The sequence below is a fragment of the Arachis duranensis genome, chromosome 5, assembly GCF_000817695.3.
Source record: "Arachis duranensis cultivar V14167 chromosome 5, aradu.V14167.gnm2.J7QH, whole genome shotgun sequence".
NCBI classification, from domain to species: Eukaryota; Viridiplantae; Streptophyta; class Magnoliopsida; order Fabales; family Fabaceae; genus Arachis; species Arachis duranensis.
Window position 1 is genome coordinate 86,039,612 of NC_029776.3, and position 23,917 is coordinate 86,063,528.

General features: G+C 29.4%; 1 protein-coding gene and 1 pseudogene across 1 annotated transcript in view; both read left to right on the plus strand.

Annotated features, from left to right (window-relative positions):
- LOC107490083 (lupeol synthase) overlaps nucleotides 1-11,012 on the plus strand; it is a gene marked incomplete in the record, with an annotated part of 13,057 nt that extends 2,045 nt beyond the window's left edge. The window contains 17 exon segments of the mRNA XM_016110856.3: nucleotides 4-94; nucleotides 369-458; nucleotides 1,830-2,027; nucleotides 2,689-2,773; nucleotides 2,852-3,018; nucleotides 3,915-4,103; nucleotides 4,216-4,329; nucleotides 4,797-4,916; nucleotides 5,565-5,687; nucleotides 5,820-5,918; nucleotides 8,942-8,998; nucleotides 9,292-9,338; nucleotides 9,444-9,587; nucleotides 9,788-9,965; nucleotides 10,172-10,252; nucleotides 10,467-10,550; nucleotides 10,644-11,012. Of these exon segments, the coding sequence (XP_015966342.1) occupies nucleotides 4-94; nucleotides 369-458; nucleotides 1,830-2,027; nucleotides 2,689-2,773; nucleotides 2,852-3,018; nucleotides 3,915-4,103; nucleotides 4,216-4,329; nucleotides 4,797-4,916; nucleotides 5,565-5,687; nucleotides 5,820-5,918; nucleotides 8,942-8,998; nucleotides 9,292-9,338; nucleotides 9,444-9,587; nucleotides 9,788-9,965; nucleotides 10,172-10,252; nucleotides 10,467-10,550; nucleotides 10,644-10,757 (1,981 nt within the window).
- Nucleotides 11,013-16,580: 5,568 nt separating this feature from the next.
- On the plus strand, nucleotides 16,581-20,971 carry LOC110281571 (blue-light photoreceptor PHR2-like; annotated as a pseudogene).
- Nucleotides 20,972-23,917: the final 2,946 nt, after the last annotated feature.

The window sequence follows — 23,917 nt, forward strand, 5'->3', positions numbered from 1 at the left end:
TAGAAGATCTCTCACTTTCTATTCTTCTATTCAAGCACATGATGGTCATTGGCCTGCTGATTTTGCTGGCCCTTTGTTTTTCATTCAGCCTTTGGTGAGTTTCAACTTTTATCTTATATATATTAAAAAGAAATCGGTTATTAAAATTAATTATTATATAATATAAATATATATAATTTAATTTATTTTTAATATATGTGTAATATAAATAATTAATTTTAATAACTGATTTTAGTATATACTTAATATAAATATATATAATAACTAAAATAAAATATTTAATATAAATGGACACTGTAAGTAATAATATCGATTACTTTCTTTTCTTTTGGTTTTATAATTTAGATATTGTGTGCTGTGTTTCGCAGGTAATTGAACTGTATGTTACGGGATCACTTGATGTTGTTTTAGGTGCTGAGCATAAGAGGGAAATTATTCGATATTTATATAATCATCAGGTAGCATAAAAATTATTATTAGAGTAAAGTATCGTATTTGTTTTTAATATTTGGGGTAAATTTTAAAGTTGTCTCTAATATTTAAATCGTTCTATTTAAGTCTTTAATGTTTTAAAATTGACTCAATGTTATCCTACCATTAGGGATCTGTTAACAAAATTGATGGCAGGACAAAATTAAGACTATTTTAAAACGTTAGGAATTTAAATAAGACAAAAACGTTAGAGACAAAAATGATACATAGAAATAAATTTTAATTTTATCATTCAATAATATCAATCTTCTACGGTACATAACTATTCAATTATTTTTTAATCACATCTAAGTAAATTATACTTAATCATATTACTTTCATTCTGAATAAACTTATTTTTTTATAATTTTACTTTTAAAAATTTTTACTCATCATAAAATGTTTATAAAATGACTAGAATCACATTATTTTATTGTATATGTATCATTTTTTTCTCACAGGTTTATGTGCTAGTTATTCTACAAATATTTTATGATGAACAAAAATCTTTAAAAGTAAAATTATAAAAAAAATTTATTTAAAATAAAAGTAATGTGATTAAGTGTAATTTACTTAAATGTGATTAAAAAATAATTGAATAACTATGTACCGTAAAAAATTGATATTACTAAAGGATAAAATAAAAATTTATTTCTATATATCGTTTTTGTCTCCAACGTTTTTGTCCTATTTAAGTCCCTAACATTTCAAGATTGTCTCAAGTTTCTCCCGCTGTCAATTCTATTAGCAGATTCTTAACGGCAGGACAACATTGAGTCAATTTTAAAATGTTAGGGACTTAAATAGAACGACTTAAACGTTAGGAACAACTTTAAAATTTACCCCAAACATTAAAGACAAAAATAATATTTTACTCTTATTATTATTTCTCTCTTTCTCAAGGATTCTGCATATGCAAACAGAACTTCAAGGCTAGCTTCAAAGTAGTGTTACTCATGATTTTCAATAAACAATACATTAATAAAAATAATATACTAGGTACCATCTAACAATTAAACCGTTTAACTAACTTGTTTTGTGGATAATTACTTAATTCACTAGTTTGCTTAAATAAGTGTTAGAAGATTCGAATTCTGTTTTGTACATGCAGTAATCTCTTGATCAACAACAAATCTTTAAATAGAATTTCAATCTCCAACACATTAATTTTTGACTTGTCGGATTGAACAATATCGTATTAGGCAACCAAGACTTCTATTTTTTTATTTATTTTTTGACCCAACTTGTGAGAAGAGTATAGTAAACATGTTATATTCTGCTTCTACACAAGCTAAGGCCTTGTTGAACAGTGTTAACTTCTATTATTTGGTTGGCATTTTTTCATGATCACGAGATAGAACAAAGATGGTGGTTGGGGGTTCCATATAGAGGGACACAGCACAATGTTTGGATCAGCATTGAGTTACATTGCATTAAGAATACTTGGAGAAGAACTTGAAGATAATCAAAACATGCCAATGGCCAGAGCCAGAAAATGGATTCTTGACCATGATGGCTTAGTAGCTGTTCCATCATGGGGAAAGTTCTGGGTCTCGGTAATTAAGTACATCAATTATGTTATTAGTATCTTCGATTTATATTTTTATTGAGCATCGCTAAATTATTATAATTACATAGTTTCTGTTTATATGATATATTCATAAATTAATGTATTGATACACTATATATATAACTCTTTTTATTTATGAATATACATATAAAAATAAAAATAAAACCTATTATAGGTCAAAGAAAATAATTTTCTGTTATATTTAATCCTTTTATAATTGCTAGAGTTTCTTAATTGATATTGTGCATCCAAACATACAAGTGTAAGTCCAAATGAAAAATGATTTATATATCTTCCTAAATAGTCATTCTAATAATTTTCCTAATCTCTAAATACAAAAAGAAAATACGTGAGTTTTTTAAGATATTGAATGCATTTAAATAGTTTCTTGTTTAGAAATTAAAAAAATAAATAAAAATGATTAAGAACAATTTTAGGAGGTTTGATCATTATTATTAAGATAAAAAAAAATATTATTTTATCTAAAGGTACTTGGAGTTTATGAGTTTTCTTAAGATATTGAATATTAATGCAGTTAAATAGTTTCTCGTTTAGAATTTTTAAAATAAAATTATTAAGAAAAAAGTTTAGGAGCTTTTATCATCATTATTATGAAGATTAAAATATATATATTATTTCATCTAAAGGTACTTGGAGTTTATGAGTGGTCAGGGTGCAATCCACTTCCACCGGAGCTATGGCTTCTACCTAGATCCACCCCTTTTCATCCAGGTTCATAATCATTTTCAATTTCTTTAAGGAACCCTTTAATTATATAATTTATTAATCTTGTCCTTAAACAAATGGCAGGAAAGATCATGCCCTATTGTCGGTTGGTTTATATGGCGATGTCATATGTTTATGGAAAGAAATTTGTGGCTCCTATCACCGGCTTAGTCAGATCTTTAAGAAGAGAGATGTACAATGAGCCATATCATGAAATCAACTGGAACAATGCTCGAAATAATGTTGCTAAGGTTAATGCAATCTTTATATTCATTAACAAAAATGTTATTTGTATATTAAAAGAGTTATACTATGTGTATACTAAAATCAGCTATTAAAATCAGTTATTAGTATAAAATACATGCTAGAATATAATTACACATTGAAAATAAATTAAACCACACATAAATTTATACATAAATACATTGGTCGCTAATTTAGTAGCTGATTTTAATGTATAAATAACATTTTTCATATTAAAATCACCCGCTAAAATCAGCCACTAATATATTTGTATATAAATACATATGTATGTATGGTTTAATTTATTTTCAATATATATTTATATTCCAACGTATATTTTATATTAATTGCTGATTTTAGTGTACATATAACATAATTCTTTATTAATCCCCTCAAAGATGAGAAAATATATTCTGAGAAAATAAGCATCTAATCATCATTGTATTTAATATAAAATCATTATTTATACAAATTTATATGAAGATGCGAAAAATATATTTTTTTTCCAGTTCCCATAACTGATTATTGAAAAAGTGTAGGAAATTAACTAACATTTAGCAATTTTAGAGTTTAGGTTTATGATGTAAAATTTATGGTTAAGATTTATGATTTAGAATCAAAAATTTAAAATATGATAATGCTACAGAATCAATATAATTTATTATTTTTTATCAATAATTAATTAATAATATTTAAAAAAATAAATTAAAAATATGAAGTTGGACTACTATTGACTAAAAGTACTGATAAATATAAATTAAAATGGCTAATTCTTAAACTTTTTTTTTAAATAAACAAAAAAAAATTTCAACATTATTCTAACTAATTTTTTAAATGCCACATTTGATCTAGTAGTAAAAGATACATAAGTGATCCAACTCATGATAAGTTTATTCAATTTCAGGAAGATCTCTATTATCCGCACCCTATAATGCAAGATATCTTATGGGAATTTCTTTATCACATTGGGGAGCCTTTGTTGAAGTGCTGGCCATTTACTAAGCTTAGAGAAAAGGCACTACACAGCTCAATTAATTATGTATATTATGATAGTGAGAATACAAATTACCTTTCATTTGGAGTTGTAGACAAGGTATATATATAAATAATTAGATTAAATTAGTCGTTACTAAATCATTGAATTTGTTTATATTTCGATCCATAGGCACATTTACTTATTATTCATTACGAATTGGAAATGGAAGGTTTTGTGTATGATGGCATGTTGGGTTGATGATCCCAACTCAAAGGCATATAAACATCATTTAGCTCGTGTTCCTGATTATTTTTGGATTGCTGAAGATGGTTTGAAAATTCAGGTTAGTATTTTTCGTTTTCTTAATAGGTTAGAATTTAATTTTGATGTATTATTAGTGTAAAATCATTTTACATGTGTATCCAATCACATAATATTATATTAGTAAAAATAATTACCTTTTATATTGACGATGTGAATGGTCATTTAAAAGAACGGTTATGATTGCATGATTATATAAAATGTTTTACACTGTTAGTGCATCAAAATTAAACTCTTATGTCAAATTAATAAAACTATTTCTTTCATGCATAAAAAAGAAAATTTCAAAAATTTAATTTGGTGATTTCATGGTATGAATAATTGAGCTACTACTTTAGAGTCATCTAAATATATAACTAACTAATTTCTTAGTTTTTGATTCACACATGTAATGAATTGGTCTATCTAATATTTATGATATAGTAGTATTATTTTGATTATTAATACTAATTACTGTAACTTTTGGTTTATTGATGAATTTGAATGAAGGGTGTTGGTGCTCAAGCTTGGAATGCAAATTTTGCTATACAAGCAATTCTTGCTTGCAATATGAACGAAGAGTATGGACCTACACTTAAGAAAGCACATGACTTTATAAAGGCATCCCAGGTAGTAATTAATTATTAATAATATGTGATTTCAATTTTTTATATTCCATGTAGTAGTAGTCTTGGGTTACAATAACATTTTTTTATTTTGTTATAACGACAACAACGAGATTGACGGTTAAAACATTAAACCTAAATATCTTATCATAGATCACTCTCACTACGCTAAAAGGTATTTTTGCAATGCTTTTTTTATTGTTTAGTGTAAAATTTTTTGCGAGGATTAAAACTATAGTCAATTTGAGCTAGCATCACTAATGCACTTAGTAAAGGGTTTAGACGACTACGGATAAAAGCAATGCTAAGTAATTTGCGATAATTTTTCATGTATCAAACCATTTCTAATTTGTAATATTTATTGAGGTATTTTTTATATTTTGCAACAGTTTGAAATTGTCACTAAATTACTAATTTATGTTATAATTTTTTGCTATACGACGATTTTAAATTATTACAATTTTTTCGTACAACTTTTAAAATTTTAACCTCTTGTTAATATTATTCTCCATCAGTTGCTTAGTTAACAAAGTTGACGGAAAATTGGCGTAGACCATTATAACTAACACACAATAAGTCCTAAGTGGAGAGTTGAAGCAATGGTAATTAGTAATTAGTGTGAAATGAGAGTTGAATATTATTTATCTTTAAGGTTCGTGAAAACCCAAGTGGAGACTACATGGCAATGTTTAGACAAACTTCAAAAGGAGCATGGACCATTTCCATGGCAGATCAAGGTTTGACCGTCTCTGATTGCACAGCCGAGGGATTAAAGGTTTGCCTATATCTCTTGGTTTCTACTTCTAATTTTAAATAAGTTCTTAATTTCCAAAACAAAAATTGGTCTAAAATGGATATCCATTATTTAGAAATTTTTTTTTGAAAGTTTGACAACATTAATTTGTAGGTTACGCTCCTATTGTCAAAAATGGCAACAAATCTTGTTGGGGAAGCCATGGAGACAGAGAGATTCTATGATGCTGTTAACGTAGTTCTCTCTTTACAGGTATTTCTTTCTAATAATTTAGATCCTCATTAATAGTGTTCTTGAAGAACTAAAGAACAGAGCAAATTGTTATGAATGGAAAGTCAGAAGTAAGAACACTAGAATTTTGTGTATTGACCATATCAGTAATAAGTACAGCAATCACCTGAGTCACACCATGGACATTATAAGAGCTTAACCATTACTTGAATTTTCTAATTTATCTTTTTCCATTGTTAGAGATAAGCTAAGCTCTATCTCTCTAATATCATGTCATGATACTACTTCTTCGAAAAATTTAAGATAATAAGAAGAGACACATGAATAGTTATACCTCTAACATCTATGGAGGGATCTCAGAAAATGCATAAAATCAGCATAGAAACGAAGAGTTAGCTTTAATTTGCATGAGTGAAGGGCCAAATATATAAGCCTTAGTCACTCAAGAAATGATACAAGAATTTGCATTGATGAATTCAACACTGTAATGCAGTCAAAATTAACTTAACAGACTCTTTCCAATTTTAGCATAGAAAAACTATATGGAACCAAAAGATTGTCAGCCAAAAACTAAACAAAACCACATTAATTTATATTAATTATTAATTTTAAATTTTTTAAATTCAAAATTTAAAACCTAATTAAAAGTTATAAAAACCTTTTTCTTCTCTCTCACATTGACCTACCCACCTCCAACAATCACACACAGATCTCTCTCTCAGCAATGCTACTGGAAGCGCCGGCGACTTCCATGCTCTCTGCAACGTCCTCAACAAGCGCATCCAAGACAACTGCTTCAACATGAAGTCCACCTTTGACTTCGTCACCGATTGAGGCAACGCCCGAAGCGGATTCACGCACCTTGGTTCCCGTTTCGCAATCTTCACCGTTGATCGTCGCGGTTCCAAGACAACTGCTTTCCGATTTGTTGAAATTAAAAACAAAGGATAGGATTTTTGCTTAAAAAGAAGGAGAAGGCCTAATGCTATGCGTGGACGCACTGTAACGAATCCAAGATTTTTGTGCGCTCTTTCTCTCTGGAGTCAAACCTTGAGTTTATTTGGTTTTCTCATCCACATGCTTTCAGGCTTCGGCCTTCTTTGAATTTTCTTTAACCCCAATCTGGGTTATTGTCTCCGGTTCTCCGGTGGCTACGAGGATGATATGAACAAAGGAGATGTCATAATCTATAATGTCGGACAAACCATGAATTATAAAAAAAAAACATTCATTTAATATGAAAAAAAAACATCCTAATACTTAACAAAAGAAACATCCAATTATATTTTAGCAAAAAATAATTAAATATTTATAAAATTTAAAAAAAATATAAAATTATTAAAGAAATAGAGACATTCACATTTGCAATACAAAAAAATTCAAAAAATATATAAAAGAACAACTATTTAGTATGAAAAAGAAACATTTTGATACTTAGCAGAAGAAACATCCATATATATTAACTCGTAGAAATTTTAGATTCACCTAAAGGTATTTGGCTGATTTTTGGCTAATACCCTTTTGATTCCCTAGCATTGCTCTTTAGCATAAATAACTCTAACTGAAAATTAACCAAAAGACTAAAACAGACTCAACTAACTTGTATTACACATAGCTAGGCTTCTAACTCTTCTTCTGTTCTTGATCTATTAATGGTAGTTTGTTTGTTGCATCGCCAAAAATCAATTTAGTGCCAAAAAAATGTAAAAACCAGAAACAGCGTTACGATCGACTAAGTCAGCTGTCCAATCGGCATCTGAAAATCCATGAAGTATGAAGTCATCACACTTATTGAATATCAAGCCAAAATGCTTAGTTCCTTGTAGATATCTTAAGATTCTCTGCACTACTTTTTAGTGAACTAATAGTGGATTATGCATAAATTAACTGACCTTACAAACAACAAATGAGAGAGAAGACCTTGTGATAAAGCACCTACTACGTATCAATATATAATAGGATCTTCAAAATTTTCTGAACCTACAGAGATTAATTAAAGAGATCTAATTGTAAGAGTTGGCATATGAACTGCACCACTCATGCCAACCTTGGAGACAAGTGAATTTGACCCTCTGCTGTAGAAACTTCTATGTCCAAGAAATAATTTAACTCACTTAACTCTTTTAAGAGTAAAGGTGTTATGTAACTGATTGATTATGCTTTGAATTTTTAAGGGATTATTCCCTCTGATTGTTTTTTTCACAAAAGAAAATGTCTCAAATTTATTAATACTTTTAAAATCAATTTTTTTTTTTAATTGAGCGAAGTTTAAAAAACCATTCACGTAGAGCTTGTTTTAAACCATACAAATTCTTATTTAATTTACAAACCAATTTCCAGAACCTTAAATAAAATCCAAAGGTTATTCTATAAAAATAATTTAACGAAAATCCCCGTCCAAAAACATATGGAAAAGTATATGGAACCAACTAATAATCAGCCAAGAATGGAACAACATAATTAATTATAATTAGTTTTATTAATTTATAATTTAATTTGTTTGTTAAATTATTGTTGACCACGTTAGTGTTAGGAGAGAATCACGGAACAGATACTTTGATCATTCATTAGTTGATTCCATATAATTAATTATGTTTTATTAATGCGTAACACATGAAACATAGAAATCATATCCAAAACCATCCAATTTACAAGAAAAAGAAACATCCGTGTGCCTATTAGTAGCAATATCCGGTTACCAGTTGGCTGATTCTTGACTTATATAGAGTTGGTCCCCGTCCAAAAACATATTATTGAAATCAAGTTACTTAATCAACCAACCTTTAAGTAAGGCTATTGACAAAACAACTTTAACTGTGATAGGCTTTATAAAAAGGCTAAAAACTCGTTGGAAATCGATTCCCTCGTATTGATGGTATCCCCTGGCAATTACATGAACATGTAATAACTAAATGGAGCTTTATTGTTGTTTAGATGCATATATAGATCCCATACTAAAATCAAATATATAATTAACAAGGTCACGTAAACTTTTTATACCATTAAATTCCCCAAGTTATATGTTATGTCCCATTTGAATACAGAGCAGTAGCGGCGGATTCTCAGCTTGGGAATCTCGAAGAGCCTATAATTGGCTAGAGGTATGTAAATCTTTATCAAATTATTTATTCAAAAAATTTAAGTTAATGAAATAAATTATTTATATTTTTTTGATTAATTTTTACAATAAATAATTTTATAACATTAAAATTTTATTATTAAAAAAAATAGAGTTTGATTATTGTTGATTCTAAATTAATAAAAACATATAAAATAAATAAAGAAAGAAAAAATTATATACAATAACTCTACGAAGCCAATGTGAAATTTTTGCTGTACATGCATATATTATTTTTGTTCCCGTTTCTAAAAGAATTTGATTTGTCACGGACAGAAATTCAATCCAACAGAATTTTTTGAAGACTGCCTCACTGAGAAGGAGTAAGATATATTTCATATTTTTCAACTGCTATATTGCATTATGCTGAACGGTTAATTTTGCCACTTAATTAATTGTGTTCCATATGGTGAAATGAAATATAATAGTTATGTGGAGTGCACATCATCAGCAGTGCAAGCCTTGGTTCTATTTAAAAAGTTATATCCAAATCATAGAAGAAAGGAAATAGATCATTCTATTTCCAAAGCAATCCAATACATTGAAGACACACAAAATCCTGATGGCTCATGGTAATTAACTACTAGACTATGTTTTATGTGTCCTACTTGCAGATTTTAACAAAATAAAAAATTAGATAAAAAGCTACTTTATCTTATGCAAAATTACACCCTATTCTATGTTTACTTTGCAATTATTGTAGCTAGCTAGGTTTTACTAACTTACACATATATAATTACCATTGATGAGAGGCACTTATGTATATATATAGGTATGGTTGTTGGGGGGTTTGTTATACATATGGCACATGGTTTGGCGTAGAGGCACTAAAAGTCGTTGGAAAGAACTACCATAACTGTCCTGCATTGCGCAAAGCATGTCAATTTTTGTTGTCTAAACAACTTCCTAATGGCGGTTGGGGTGAAAGTTACTTGTCAAGCCAAAACAAGGTAACACATGCAATTATCCACTTTACAATGACTTGATGACAATATCAAAAAAGATAAACTACGAATTAAAGGATATTTCTCTCATATTTTGAGTCAAATCTATACGAATAATTTAAAAAAAAAAACATATAGGCACACATCAAAATTATTGTATACTCAGGTATTTTGCTACTTTTTTTATTTTTATTTTTATTTTTGTTAAATAGGTGTATACAAATCTAGAAGACAACCGTGCAAATATAATTCAAACATCATGGGCTTTATTATCTCTTATTGCCGCAGGACAGGTAATAAGTAGGCAAATATAACTTTTTTCCACTATATATTTTAAGTTCTTGAGTCTTTGGGGTAGAGATCCTACAAATTGCAATGGTCTTCTCAAGGTGGAAAAATTGAGCTAAAGTAATTACCAAATACAATCGTTTTTTATTCATGTAATTATAGTACACGCTACGGTGCTAATTATTAAATTTTTTATGAATAAAATAAAATAAAATAAAGGCTGAGATAGATGCTACGCCCATACACCGTGGAATGAAGGTACTAATCAATTCACAAATGGAAAATGGAGACTTTCCAGAACAGGTAATATAATTCTTCATAATAATGCCTAATGGATTTAGTAATTATATATGTTTCACTAATGTACATTTTTTTATTACTCTAAAAAAAATACAGGATATTGTAGGAGTCTATTTTAGGAACTGTGCCTTGACCTATGCATCGTATCGAAACATATTTCCTATATGGGCTCTTGGAGAGTATCGTCACAGAGTTTTAAACGATCCATGAATTAAGAAGAAGACCAAATGCATCAACTCATCACCTTCATCAAAAGTTCTTCGTTGTTCTTCATTTTCATCAACAATATAATATGCTTTTTTCTATTCTCTACAGCATGAAAAGTTGAAAACTATACATGTATATGTTGTTCAACCAAAAGTCTAAAACTCAATCATACAATCCAAAATAACGATACAATAATGGGCTTTTCCCAATTCTATGTAATATTATATGAACAATGTTGTATGGCGAATAAAATTTATTAATTTTATCAATATTTATCTAACACTCTAAATTCTAAACAATAAATTTAAATTTAAAATTTAAAATTCTAATAATATAAGAATAAAATATTGACCAAATATTGACTAATATGATAAAGATATTAACTCTCTAACATTTCTCATATTATCATTATGTCTCAGAGAATATAAACATATAATACTATGTAATATAAGATAGTAATATAAGGAGTTTAAATAATAAATAATGCTCATAAAAATTATTATTGCTTTCACCTACAAGTAACTGTTGTTGTTGTTGTGAATGAATAATATAAGTGAATTAGTTACTCTCTATTGGTAACTTCACTATATAGGAAAAAGTTTGGTAACCAACAAATTTTTGTCATAATTAGCCAAAATTTTTTATAATATACTTCATTTACATCATTTAATAACAGTTTTATTTTTTTAGTTCACTCTCTTATCATTCTACTTATCATTCTACTTATTATATTCTTATCAACTCCACTTATTAATAATATTAATTATAATATCATATTCCTTACTATTAGGCATTCTTGTAATCAATACTTAATATTCCCTTTTATAATTTAATTTTTATATTTAAAAATAAAATAAAAATAATTATATCACATTAATTATGCTAAGACACAGTAATAGCATATATAGTTCCTCTGATATGTTCATATAAAGATTAATAATAATAATTAATAACGGTTATGATTTATTATTGTAATTGATTCTTACTTTATTCTTTCGCCTAATAAAAATACGATAATATCACATAAATTCAATAATTGTAATTGATTATCATATATGCTTTTTTATTTTATTATTATTATCATTATCATTTTTTATTGTAATTAATTTTCTATTTTTGTTAAGTCATTTATCATCATTCAATGGAGAGATACAAAATCTGCTACTCTCTAATATGATTTTATTTCTGTTAATTCAATTATTTTCATTCAAAAATCACAACTCTAATACCATTGCAAGAAACAATTAGAATAGGTCAAGAAATTTTATAAGAAATCATCTTTATCATTATAAATAGTATGGCATTTGAATTCGACCTTAATACGGTACCTAGGTAGAAAGTGTTAAAGAATTTGAACAACAGATGGACTCACGCGATGAGGTTATTGCCGGTCAATCAATTTTCGAGAATATGAAAAACTACCCTAGCTTTGATGAGGTATGATAAAAATTGTTTTAATTTTTTTTGTGTGCTTTTATGTGTATTTATAATTAAATTGTACTAACTAAGTTCATACACATAACATCCATACGTTTATATACATAATATCCATAATTACATACAACTAACATCTATAAATTAAATTTATGTTTATTAGATATTACATCCATACACATATCATTTTCTAGTTATTGCATAAGTAACTATAAAATTAACATAGATGTTTTTAAATTTTATCATAATTGAATTTAAAAAAATATCAAATTCTTAAATTAATTTATTCAATTGATAAATTTACTCATAACATCCATAGATTCATACACATAACATCCATTATTTCATGTTAATAACATCCATAATTTCTACTCATAATATTCATAATTTCATACCCATATGATGTCTATAATTAATAAATTTTTATTATTAATATTATCAAATTTTAAACTATACGTCTTATTGTATTTTTTAAATTATCTCATATGTGCACTAATAAGTCATGATTTTAATTATTTTAATATTTTTATTTAATATTCATATGTATGCTTATTTATTGATTTTAATATAACGAGTTAATAATTATTTTTAAAAATTTATTTTTTAATTTTTGTTTATATTTTATGTTTTATTTTTGATTTTCTAATAGTCTATAGGGCAATTTATGCAAATAAAATGAAGGAGCAAAACCTTTACGCAAATACAACATTGGCAATTTCCAGACGCAAATGCAATAAACGCAACTATATATAATCCGCTACACCCTGTAGCGGAACTCAATTGCACGTAATCCGCTACAGGGTATCACGGATTACGTTGAGGGCTGAGTTACTCATAAACCGCTACACCATGTAGCGGTTTATGACCAAATGGCACTACACTCATAATCTGCTACACACTCTATCGGATTATGAACAATGTGGATTGATGGGAAGATGCCTATATATACCAGTCTTACAGTAACAACTCGTGATGCAAAATGTACGAAGTTATACAAATACAATGTCCATAAATAATAAGCCATAGAAATATAATAGGCACGAGGCATTAACAGTAACACGGATTAAATTTCTACATTAGGCATAAGGAAACATAATTTACAATTTTTTTTATTTCTTTTTAAAATAATTAAGTTTGTTATATATTTTTTAATTTAATTTTAATATAATGTTAGATAAAAGATTTTATACATCTGTTTAATTATACATTGTAATTAAAATGTTTTTTATTATTATTTTTAAAAATAAAAAATATATTCTAAATTAGTAAATTAATCAGTTTATTTTAAAATTTCATATGAAACATAGGTAAATATAATAAAACAAAAGATAAAAAATAAATAATAAAAATTAATAAATCAAGAATAAAATAAAATATATAAAGTCACGAAAAAAATAAAATATTAAATTAATACTTAAACTATAATTGTTTGAATTAAAAATTGTAATTATTAATATCAAAAAAAATAATAAAACTGAAAGATACATAGAGTCATGGAGAGCTATATAAAAAAATTGGAGAATTTAAAATTTACTTTTTGATGAAGAAAAGATGACCACTAGATAAAGAATAAAAAAAGAAGGTTAAAAATATAAAAATAAGAAGAGGGTTGAAGAGAATAAAAGAGTAACAGTACAATAATTAAATTTGATTAAGTTAAATAATAGTCAAAATGATAAAAAAAATAAAAAAATAAATTTAAAACTTTAGCTAATTAAATTTATTTTATTTGTAGTGGAGTCATTTAAAATTTAATATGAAAATATATTATATATAACTATATTTTTAAAACAAAAATTAAAAACACCGTGGGGGCAAGTGCCCCCTCATTGTTGTGCTTGGGTCCGTCCCTAGTTAAAATTGCAATGTATTAGTTTTCAATTTCACATTTTCATTTCCACTTTCACTTCCGTATCTCAAGTCTCCTTCTCCTTTTCCTTCTTCTTCTCCAATTCTACTTTCTGCATCAATGCATGAGAACACTCTCATGCTTTCAATTCCTTACCCTATCTCAATTGCTATTATGGTATCCAAAGTCTGAGATCCTGCTTCTCTTTAAATTCTGATTCATTTCCATTTTTGTACCAATTTTTTTGTCTCAATTTTTGCCCCAATTTTGTTTTCTCCCTTACTTGATTTTTTCAATTTGGCGTTCCATAATGTCAATTACTCTATTAGAATCTTCAACCAAGAGATTGATCTTCCCAATTTCTGAGAAGTTAGATCACAACAATTATAATACATAGAGATACCAAGCTTTGCTTACAATTCAAAGTGTAAGTCTTGAAAATCACTTGTACCAAAACAAGATTCCACAACAATATAAAGAAGATGTTGTCAAGAAGACTAATTTAACCCTTGACTTTTGGCATAAACACTTAGGTCACAGTTTAATAAAAATTGTATTTTCTGTCTTGAAAATATGTGGAGTTTCTGTTCAATTTGATTCTAATTTTGTTCAAATATGTGAATATTGTGCTATAAAAAATACATCAGTTGCCTTTTACAAAATCTGAATCTGTCTATACAGTACCATTAGACCTTGTTTTTGTTGATATTTGGAGGTCCGCCTCTATAATGTCTAGAAATAGATATAGATACTACATCTCATTTGTGGATGCTCATACAAAATAGTGAAATACATAACTATTTTTTTACTCACTTATAAATCTCAGTCACTACAAGCATTGAAAAGTTATAAAGTGTTTATGAAAACTCAAACAGGATTGAAGATTAAGGCTTTGCAAATTGATAGAGGTATGAAATTCATGTCACACTCATTCACTCAATTTTTAACTGAACATAGTATTATGCATAGAATCTCATGTCCCTACACACATCAACAACTAGGTAGTGTAGAGAGAAGACATAGGCGGTATATAACTAAAGTAGGATTGTCACTTTTGGCTACTGTTGTATTACCAATATTATTTTGAAAAGATGCCTTTCTATTAGCAGTATATATTATTAATAGATTACCAAATTCTGCATTAGAAAATAAATCACCTTTTGAAACTTTATTTGAAAAATTATCAGATTATAAAAATTTTAAAATATTTGGATGTGCTTGCTTTCCTTATTTAAAATCTTTTAACCAAGTAAAGTTTGCTTTCAAATCAGAAAAGTGCTTATTTCTTGGCTATGATAGTAACTACAGGAGTTATAAGTGCATGACTAAAGATGGAAAAATTCACTATTCAAGATATATGATATTTGATGAAACTGAATTTTCTTACCATTCTCTATTTCACAATAAAAATTTAGTAGTGAACCATGATACAGTTAAAGATCTGTCAGCTTTTACATTCAACACTTCACCCAAACCTTCTAACCCTCCCCAAACTTTACCTCTTCTAGATATCTCAAATTCTTCTTCATTGACTACTTGCCATGACACTCAAATTACTGGGAATACCTTTTCTAATACTAGCCTCAATCAGAATTCTTCCATTCCAACTTCAGGCCTTGAAATCTGTCTACCTTTTGAAAATGATACAAAAACTAGTTTATTACATCTTCTAATACTCACAATATGCTCACAAAATAAAAAACTAGAAACAATAGACCTCAAGCATTAGCTATAACTTCAGTTGAACCTTATGATTTGATTAACAATACCCCAAAGAATGTTAAACAATCTCTTCAGTGTTTACATTGAAAAAATGCAATGAATGCTGAAATTCAGGCTTTAGTAAGATGTAACACCTGGAATTTAGTTGAACCACCAAAGCATAAAACTGTTATTGATTCTAAATGGGTATTTGCTATAAAAGAGATCTATTAGGCAACATCATCAGGTACAAAGTCAGGTTAGTTACGAAGGATATTTTGTAGGTTGAAGGCATAGATTACAACCAAATATACAGTCCAGTTATAAGACCTACTACTGTAAGAATTGTAATTACTATAGCTCTATCACGTGGATGGACACTAAGGCAATTTGATTTTGATAATGCCTTTTTGAATGGTATTCTTGAAGAAGAGTTATACATGTCTCCACTAATAGGTTACCAATTTGGGAATGCATCACAGGTTTATAAGTTGAACAAAGCAATCTATGGATTGAAGCAAGTTTCAAGAGTTTGGTTCAATACATTGACTGCTATATTATTACAGTTTGGTTTCATTAGAATCAAAAGTGATATTTCATTGTTTGTTAAACACACTAATATATCTACCATCTTTTTCTTAGCCTATGTAAATGACATTGTTGTCACTGGAAGTGACACTGGTGAAATAGACAAACTTATCTCTAATCTCAATAAAATCTTTTCACTTAAAGATTTTGGAAAATTCAGTTATTTTCTTGAGTTAGAATTCTCCTATTTAACAGATGTATCCATTCTAGTTTCTCAACAAAAGTATGCTCGAGATTTATTACAAAAGGCCAAAATGGACACTACAAATTCAATGCCTACTCCTATGGCATCAGCCTTGAAGTTTACATCAAATGGTGCTGCACATTTTCAGGACTATTTCAAGACCAGATATTGCTTTCTCTGTGAACAAGGTCTCTCAATACATGCACTCTCCAATAATTAAGCATCGGAAAGCTATCAAACGCATCCTCAGATATATTGCAGGTACAGTATCAGCAGGCATTAAAATTTAAAAAATGTGCTGACTTGAGACTACTTGCATTCACAGACATAGACTAGGCAGGGAATTTGGAGAACAGAAAATCGATTACTAGCTATTGTGTATACTTAGGAAGCAATTTGGTATCATGGAGGAGCAATAAGCAAGCCAAAGTTAGTCGCAGTAGCACTGAGGCAGAGTATAGGAGCATGGCAGCATCTCAGTTAGAACTAGTGTCAATACAGTATCTTCTAAAGGAGCTTCGGATTCCACAATCAATAGCACTTACTATTTACTGTGATAATCAAAGTGCTTGCACATTAGCAGCTAACCCGGTCCTTCATACTAGGTGCAAATACATGAAAATTGACCTTCACTGTCTAAGAGAGATGGTGAATCAAAAATAACTCTATGTCCTCCATATACCCTCTATAGATCATATTGGAGATATTTTCACCAAACCCCTCTCATCATCTCAATTTCATAAATTTCGAGACAAACTTATAGTGTGATTCTTCAACCCACTACTAAGTTTGAGGGGGGCTGTGAATGAATATATGTGAATTAGTTAGTCTCTATTGGTAACTTCACTATATATGTTATATTACTCTATTATTTAATACAGTTGTTACAATTGCAATGTATTAGTTTTCAGTTTCACACTTTCACTTCCACTTCCACTTCTGTGTCTCAAGTCTTCTTCTCCTTCTCCAATTCTACTTTCTGCATCAATGCATGAGAACACTCTCATGCTTCCAATTTCTTAGACTATCTCAATTGCTATTAATTATTATTAGGATTAAGTATTTTTTCGTCCCTAAGATTTAGAGTCAAAATCAAAATCGTCTCCTTTTTTTTCTTATTAAAATAGACCTCAACGCTCAAAATCACTTTAAAATCATCATTTTCACTCTAAAAAGACAAATTTTTTCTTATAAAAAAATAAATTATAAAATAAAAAAATTAATCTCCACCATTTGCAGTGGCTTCATTATCCCTTTCTCTCTGTCCATCATCCTCCCAACCCATTTCTTCCTCCAACCGAAGATCCAAACTTTGTTCTCTCCTTAATAACCCAATACGCTCAAAGTCCCAACCCAAGCTTCTTCCCTCACCTACCTTTCTCTCTCTACACTAACCCCACTTTCTCTTTCCTCAAACTCCATTAACAACAAACTTTCGTTCAAGTTAACAATCTCCCACAATCCACTCCAATCCCCTTTTCCTTTTCTCCCCCACCGCCTTTTTGACCCTTTAGGCGCTGCCGCACTCCGTCGCTGATAAACCCCATTTTGACGGTTTTATCTTGCATTGATTTTAAGAGATTTTATCACCTTTTACCCTCATTTATCCATTGAATTAGCATAGTTTTGTGATTGTCTCCTTATTTGTGCTTAGATGTGAAAATATGCTTTTTAGGAGTTAAAATAGCTAAATTTAATTCACCTTTGATTCCACTAGATGCCTTGATATGTTTGTTAGTGATTTCAGATTGAAAAGGCTAGGAATGGATCAAAGGAGTGAAGAGCGAAAGCATGCAAAGTGGAGAAATCATGAAAAGTCAAAGAAGTTGAACTCGCCCATGGACGCGTGCGCGCACCTGGCGCTTGCGCGCACCTTGCGAATTACCCCATGGACGCGTACGTGTGTTGTGCGCGTACGCGTCGGTGTTGGTTTATGATTTTTTAATGAAAACGTGACCAACAAATTCTCAAGGGTGGTGGGGCCCAATTCCAACCAACTTTGGCGCCTAAACTACTATTTAAAGCCAAGGATTGAAGAGCAAAGGGAGATTAATTCATTCACACTCACTAGGATTAGTTTAGAGGTAGTTTCTAGAGAGAGAAGCTCTCACTTCTCTCTAGGATTAGGATTAGGATTAGGCTTAGTTTTTAGATCTAGGTTTTCATTCATTCATTCTTCTACTTCTACTTCTCAATTCCTTGTTGTTAGATTCACCTTCTTCTATTCTTTTGTTGTAATTTCCTTTATGTTGTTTTTATGTTTTGTTGTAGATCTAGTATTGTTCCTTCTACATTCTTCCAATTTAATAAGAGGTAATTCATAATAAATGTGTCTTCTTTGCTTTTCTATTGTTGATCTCTTGTTTTTGTAGTTGTAGATTCCTTTAATTCTTGCATTTAATAATGTTTACTTCTATTGCACTTTATGTGTTTGTTGAAATGTCTCTTTTAGTTTTAGTGTAGATTTTGTTCCTCTTGACCTAGGTAGAGTAATTAGTGACACTTGAGTTATCTAATTCCTTTGTTGATTGATAATTGGAGAGATTGCTAATTGGTTTGGAGTGCACTAAAGCTAGTCTTTCCTTGGGAGTTGGCTAGAACTTGTGGCTCAAGTCAATTCATCCACTTGACTTTCCTTTATTTGGTAAGGGTTAACTAAGTGGTAGCAATGAACAATTCTCATCACAATTGAGAAGGATAACTAGGATAGGACTTCTAGTTCTCACACCTTACCAAGAGCCTTTTATAGTTGTTAGTTTACTTTCTTGCCATTTATCTTTCATGCCTCTTATCAAAATCCCAAAATAACTCACAACCAATAACAAGACACTTTATTGTAATTTCTAGGAAGAACGACCCGAGGTTTGAAAACTTCGGTTTATAAATTTTAGGGATTTGTTTTAGTGACAAACAACTTTTTGTATGAAAGGATTAGTGATTGGTTTAGAAACTATACTTGCAACGAGAATTCATTTGTGAAATTCTAAACCGTCAAAAATCCGTTCATCAAAATGGCGATTGGATCAAGGGAATGAAGAAAGAAAGCATGAAAAGTTGGAGAACTCATGAAGAAATGAAAGAACCGGAAAGCTGTCAAGCCGACCTCTTCGCACTTAAACGACCATAACTTGAGCTACAGAGGTCCAAATGATGCGGTTTCAGTTGGGTTGGAAAGCTAACATCCGGGGCTTCGAAATGATATAAGATTTGCTATGGTTGAACCGCGCATGGTGACGCGTACGTGCAGAGTACACGCACGCGCCGTTGCTGCCACCTGGTTCACTTAAAGCAAAACGTGGCCAGCGATTTTAGAAGTCTTGTGGGCCCAATCTAACTCATTTCTGATGCTATTTAAGCCAAGGATTGAAGGGGGAATGAACATACTCTCATACTTTAGAAGTTAGTTACCAATTAGTTTTAGTTTAGCTTTTAGTTAGTTTCTAGAGAGAGAAGCTCTCTCTTCTCTCTAGAATTAGGATTAGGTTAGCTCTTAGATCTAGATCTATTTCTTCTTCTTCTCTCTTCCAATTTTCGTTCCTCTCCTCTATTGTAGTTGTAGAATTCTTCTTCTAATGTAATTCTTTTGTTTGTAGTTTGTGAATTCTCTTTTGTAGATCTACATTTCTCCTTCAATGCAATTGGTAAGTTCTTTGTTGTTTCATGATTGATTTGGTTTTCTATTGTGGACCTCTTGCCTTTGTAGTTAGATCTCTCTTTAATTCTTGCAATTTATGTTGTTTACTTTTATTGCCTTTTATGTATAGTTGTTAGTTTATTTTCATTGCCATTTACTTTTCATGCTTCTTATCCAAAACCCCAAAACACATTTCTAACCAATAACAAGACACTTTATTGTAATTCCTAGGAAGAACGACCCGAGGTTTGAATACTTCGGTTTATAAATTTTAGGGGTTTGTTTTAGTGACAAACAACTTTTTGTATGAAAGGATTAGTGATTGGTTTAGAAACTATACTTGCAACGAGAATTCATTTGTGAAATTCTAAACCGTCAAAAATCCGTTCATCAGTCACGCCGCCATTATGTGGTCCCGTAACGACCTACGTGGGGACAACAACGAAACCCTAAACACCGCACACAACGAATCACTCTCAATCTTAGCTGTTTAGTGCTTCGACCCTTCGGATTACGGCAAATTATTTTCAAGGTTCGACAAGACCGATCTTTTCGTGCCAATTTCTTGATCCAATCGGTTTCGAATCTCAGGAAGAATCTTCAAGAGCATGGGTCAGATCTCATTGTCAGGGTTGGAAAACCAGAAATGGTTTTAGTTGAGCTTGTTAAAGTCATTGGTGTTGTATCAAAAAAATTGTTGTTGAATAAGTTAATTATTATTGTTTTTCTTTATGTCTTTTCTTCTATTATTGCTATTGATAGTATTGATGGATTATGAAAAAAGAATGTGGGTTGCATCTGGTGGTAAGAGAGGGACAGTGGGATGACGGTAGAGGTGTGGATGATTGGGTGCATGTGGTGGTGGGTGGGTGAGGTTCAGAAGTTCACTGGTGAGGTTGAATGGTGATAGATGATGATGACGACGAAGGAATGGAGATGAAGAGGAGGTGAAAGAAAATGATGGTGGACTAATTTACTTACAACATGGTGGAACTGATGATAGTGGTGAGATGGGTCTAATTTTTTTATTTTTTTATTTATTTTTTATAAGGGTAAATTTATCTTTTTAGAGTGAAAATGATAATTTTAAAATGTTTTTGAATGTTAAAGATGATTTTAATAAAAAAAAATCGAATACAATTTTAATTTTGATCCTAAATCTCAGGAATGAAAAAATACTTAACCATTATTATTATTATTATTATTTGGAAAGCAAGCTAGACTAGTGTCTTTAATATGTCTTGCTGAAAGGACAGTAGCTTGAGCAGTAAGTAAATAATGGTTATGTGAAAGCAGAGAAGAGAAAATAGGTATTGTAGAAATTGTATATGAATGAAGAATTAAAACTTAGAGTGTATTTAGTTTGTGTTTTTATTTTCTGTTTTTATTTTTAAAATTTTTTTGTTTTTTTTAGATTTTGTAAAAAAAAAAAGAAAACAACTAAAACAATAAATTTTTTTGCCTCTTGTTTTTTTTGGGGTAAAAAATATACTTTTTATTCTTAATATTTGTAATTTTTTTAAATATTTTAAATATTTAATTGTATTCAATTTTGTCTTTAACATTCTCAATTTGCATTAAAATTATTCCTAAATATTAATTTCATCTAAAATGTTAAGGACAAAATTGAAAACGTTTAGGGATAATTTTAAAATAAATCAAAAATATTAAAAATAAAATTGAATCAATTGAAAACGTTAGAAATAAAATTGAATAAAATTAAATGTTAGGATTATTTTTTAAAAAAAATCCTAAATATTAAAGACAAAAAATATATTTTATCTTTTTCTTTCTTTATACAATTCTAAAAATAAAAAAATATTAAAAATAAAAATAAAAAATAAAAACATAAACTAAACGCATGGTTAGCTTTCATAGAAGGTGATTGATACATGAATATACTAGCTAGAAGGATAGTCAAGCTACTTATCCATTGAACTAGTCAACCCAATAAGAATGTATCCTGACTTCTTGAACTATCATAACAACCTTTCCTTATCTAGAATAATTAACCTAACTGCTTCTAACTAAATAAAACTATCCATTTTCCTTTACTGTCGCCCTAAGGTGTGTTTGCACGAGTGGAAAACTCATCCTATGGTGACAATTAGTTTTAGTTTGTAACGGACTAATTTCACATAACGGAAAAGTAGCAATTGAGAATAATCTATCATTAGTTATCTTGCTATTTAATCTTTTGTGATATAATCTAAAATTATTTTATTTAATTTAATATTTATAATTTTATACATATAAAATTTAAAATTATATAGTTATTATATTTAATATTATATATTTATTTAAAAATAATTAATGAATATAAAATAAAATATTTTTAGACTGATTTAAATTGATTTTTATTGTCTCAAAATTGTTTCTGTGAATAATTAGGAGATAAATACTTTTCTTTTTTAATTATTCAACTATGTGTATGCATTTATTAAAATGCACATTTTCACAAAGTGACAATGTATTCGGGTGGTATTTAAATTGGCTGTAGAATAAGAGTCAATTTTAATTTTCTTGTTTAAAAAATATATTTAATATGTATTTTAAAGAATATTTATGACTATAATTATTTTTTACTTAATTTTAAATATTTGAAAATAAAATAAATAATTCAAATTATTCTTAAAATATGTATTTTTAATTATGCTCACTACAGGATATTTATTTATTTGTGGACTTAAAAACTTCCATAAAATAATTTGTTTATGGTAATTTATTAAACTCCCTTCTATAATTATCGATAAACTCTCGCTATTTACTATGATTGAATCTCACATCCAAACAAAATGAGCACACCAAAACAATAAGAATAATGAACTCCAAAACCCTAATCAAAATTTTTCGATACCAATAAAGGAGAAACACTGTGATGCAGCATCTCCAACTCCTTCCACCACCATCAACTCACCCGCATCTGGGCCTACATCAACGTCCCACCGTGCCGGAGCTCTGAAGCGCAACGCCAACCCCCTCTCCCTATGGCGCGTCAAATCCGCGTAGTGTCACTGTTGCATCGTCTTCCCCGACAAGTTTTGCCGCTTGTTCTGCTTTTGCTCCAATGGATGTGAAGCACTCGAAGCACGTTTTAGGCGTGGACTCAATGTTGTTGGCTGAGGAGATCTGAGAGAAGAGAGAAACAGAAAGATTCATAGAGAAAAGAGAGCTCGCCTCGCCGTTGCTCTCGCCACCGCAGTTCATCGCCTCTCCATATCTGGTAGCAACACCAAGCCTCTGAGGATGTTCCATTACGACCTCCTCGACAAGACGCAGAATAAGCTCGATTACATCCTCTCTCTCACCATCGAGAACTTCCTCGAGCGCTGCCTCCATATTCTCGTCTTCAAGTCCGGCATGGCCAAGTCCATCCATCAGTGTCACATTAGGTCTTTTACATATTTTCACATTTTCTCTTAATTTAGGATTTTTAAATTCCTAATTTTCTATCACTACTCATGTTTCTTTGTTTTTTTTTCGTGTTTACTATAAAGTTTAGAATCTAATTTCTTAAACATTCAATTAGCTCAAAATTATAGTCTGATTTCTTCATTGGTTTCTAGGCTTTTGATAAATTATTTAATTATGTATCTTATTGTAGCTTGGTTCAAATGATTGTAGATGAAGGATGATTCCAAGAATTAGGGGTGTAAGTTGCTGAATTAGACCAAAATTTACCGCAAAATCGAACCGAAATTTACAAGAACCGAATGAAAAACTAAAAAAAAATTGTTTTTTTTGTTTTTTTGAATTAAACCGATCGATTCAGT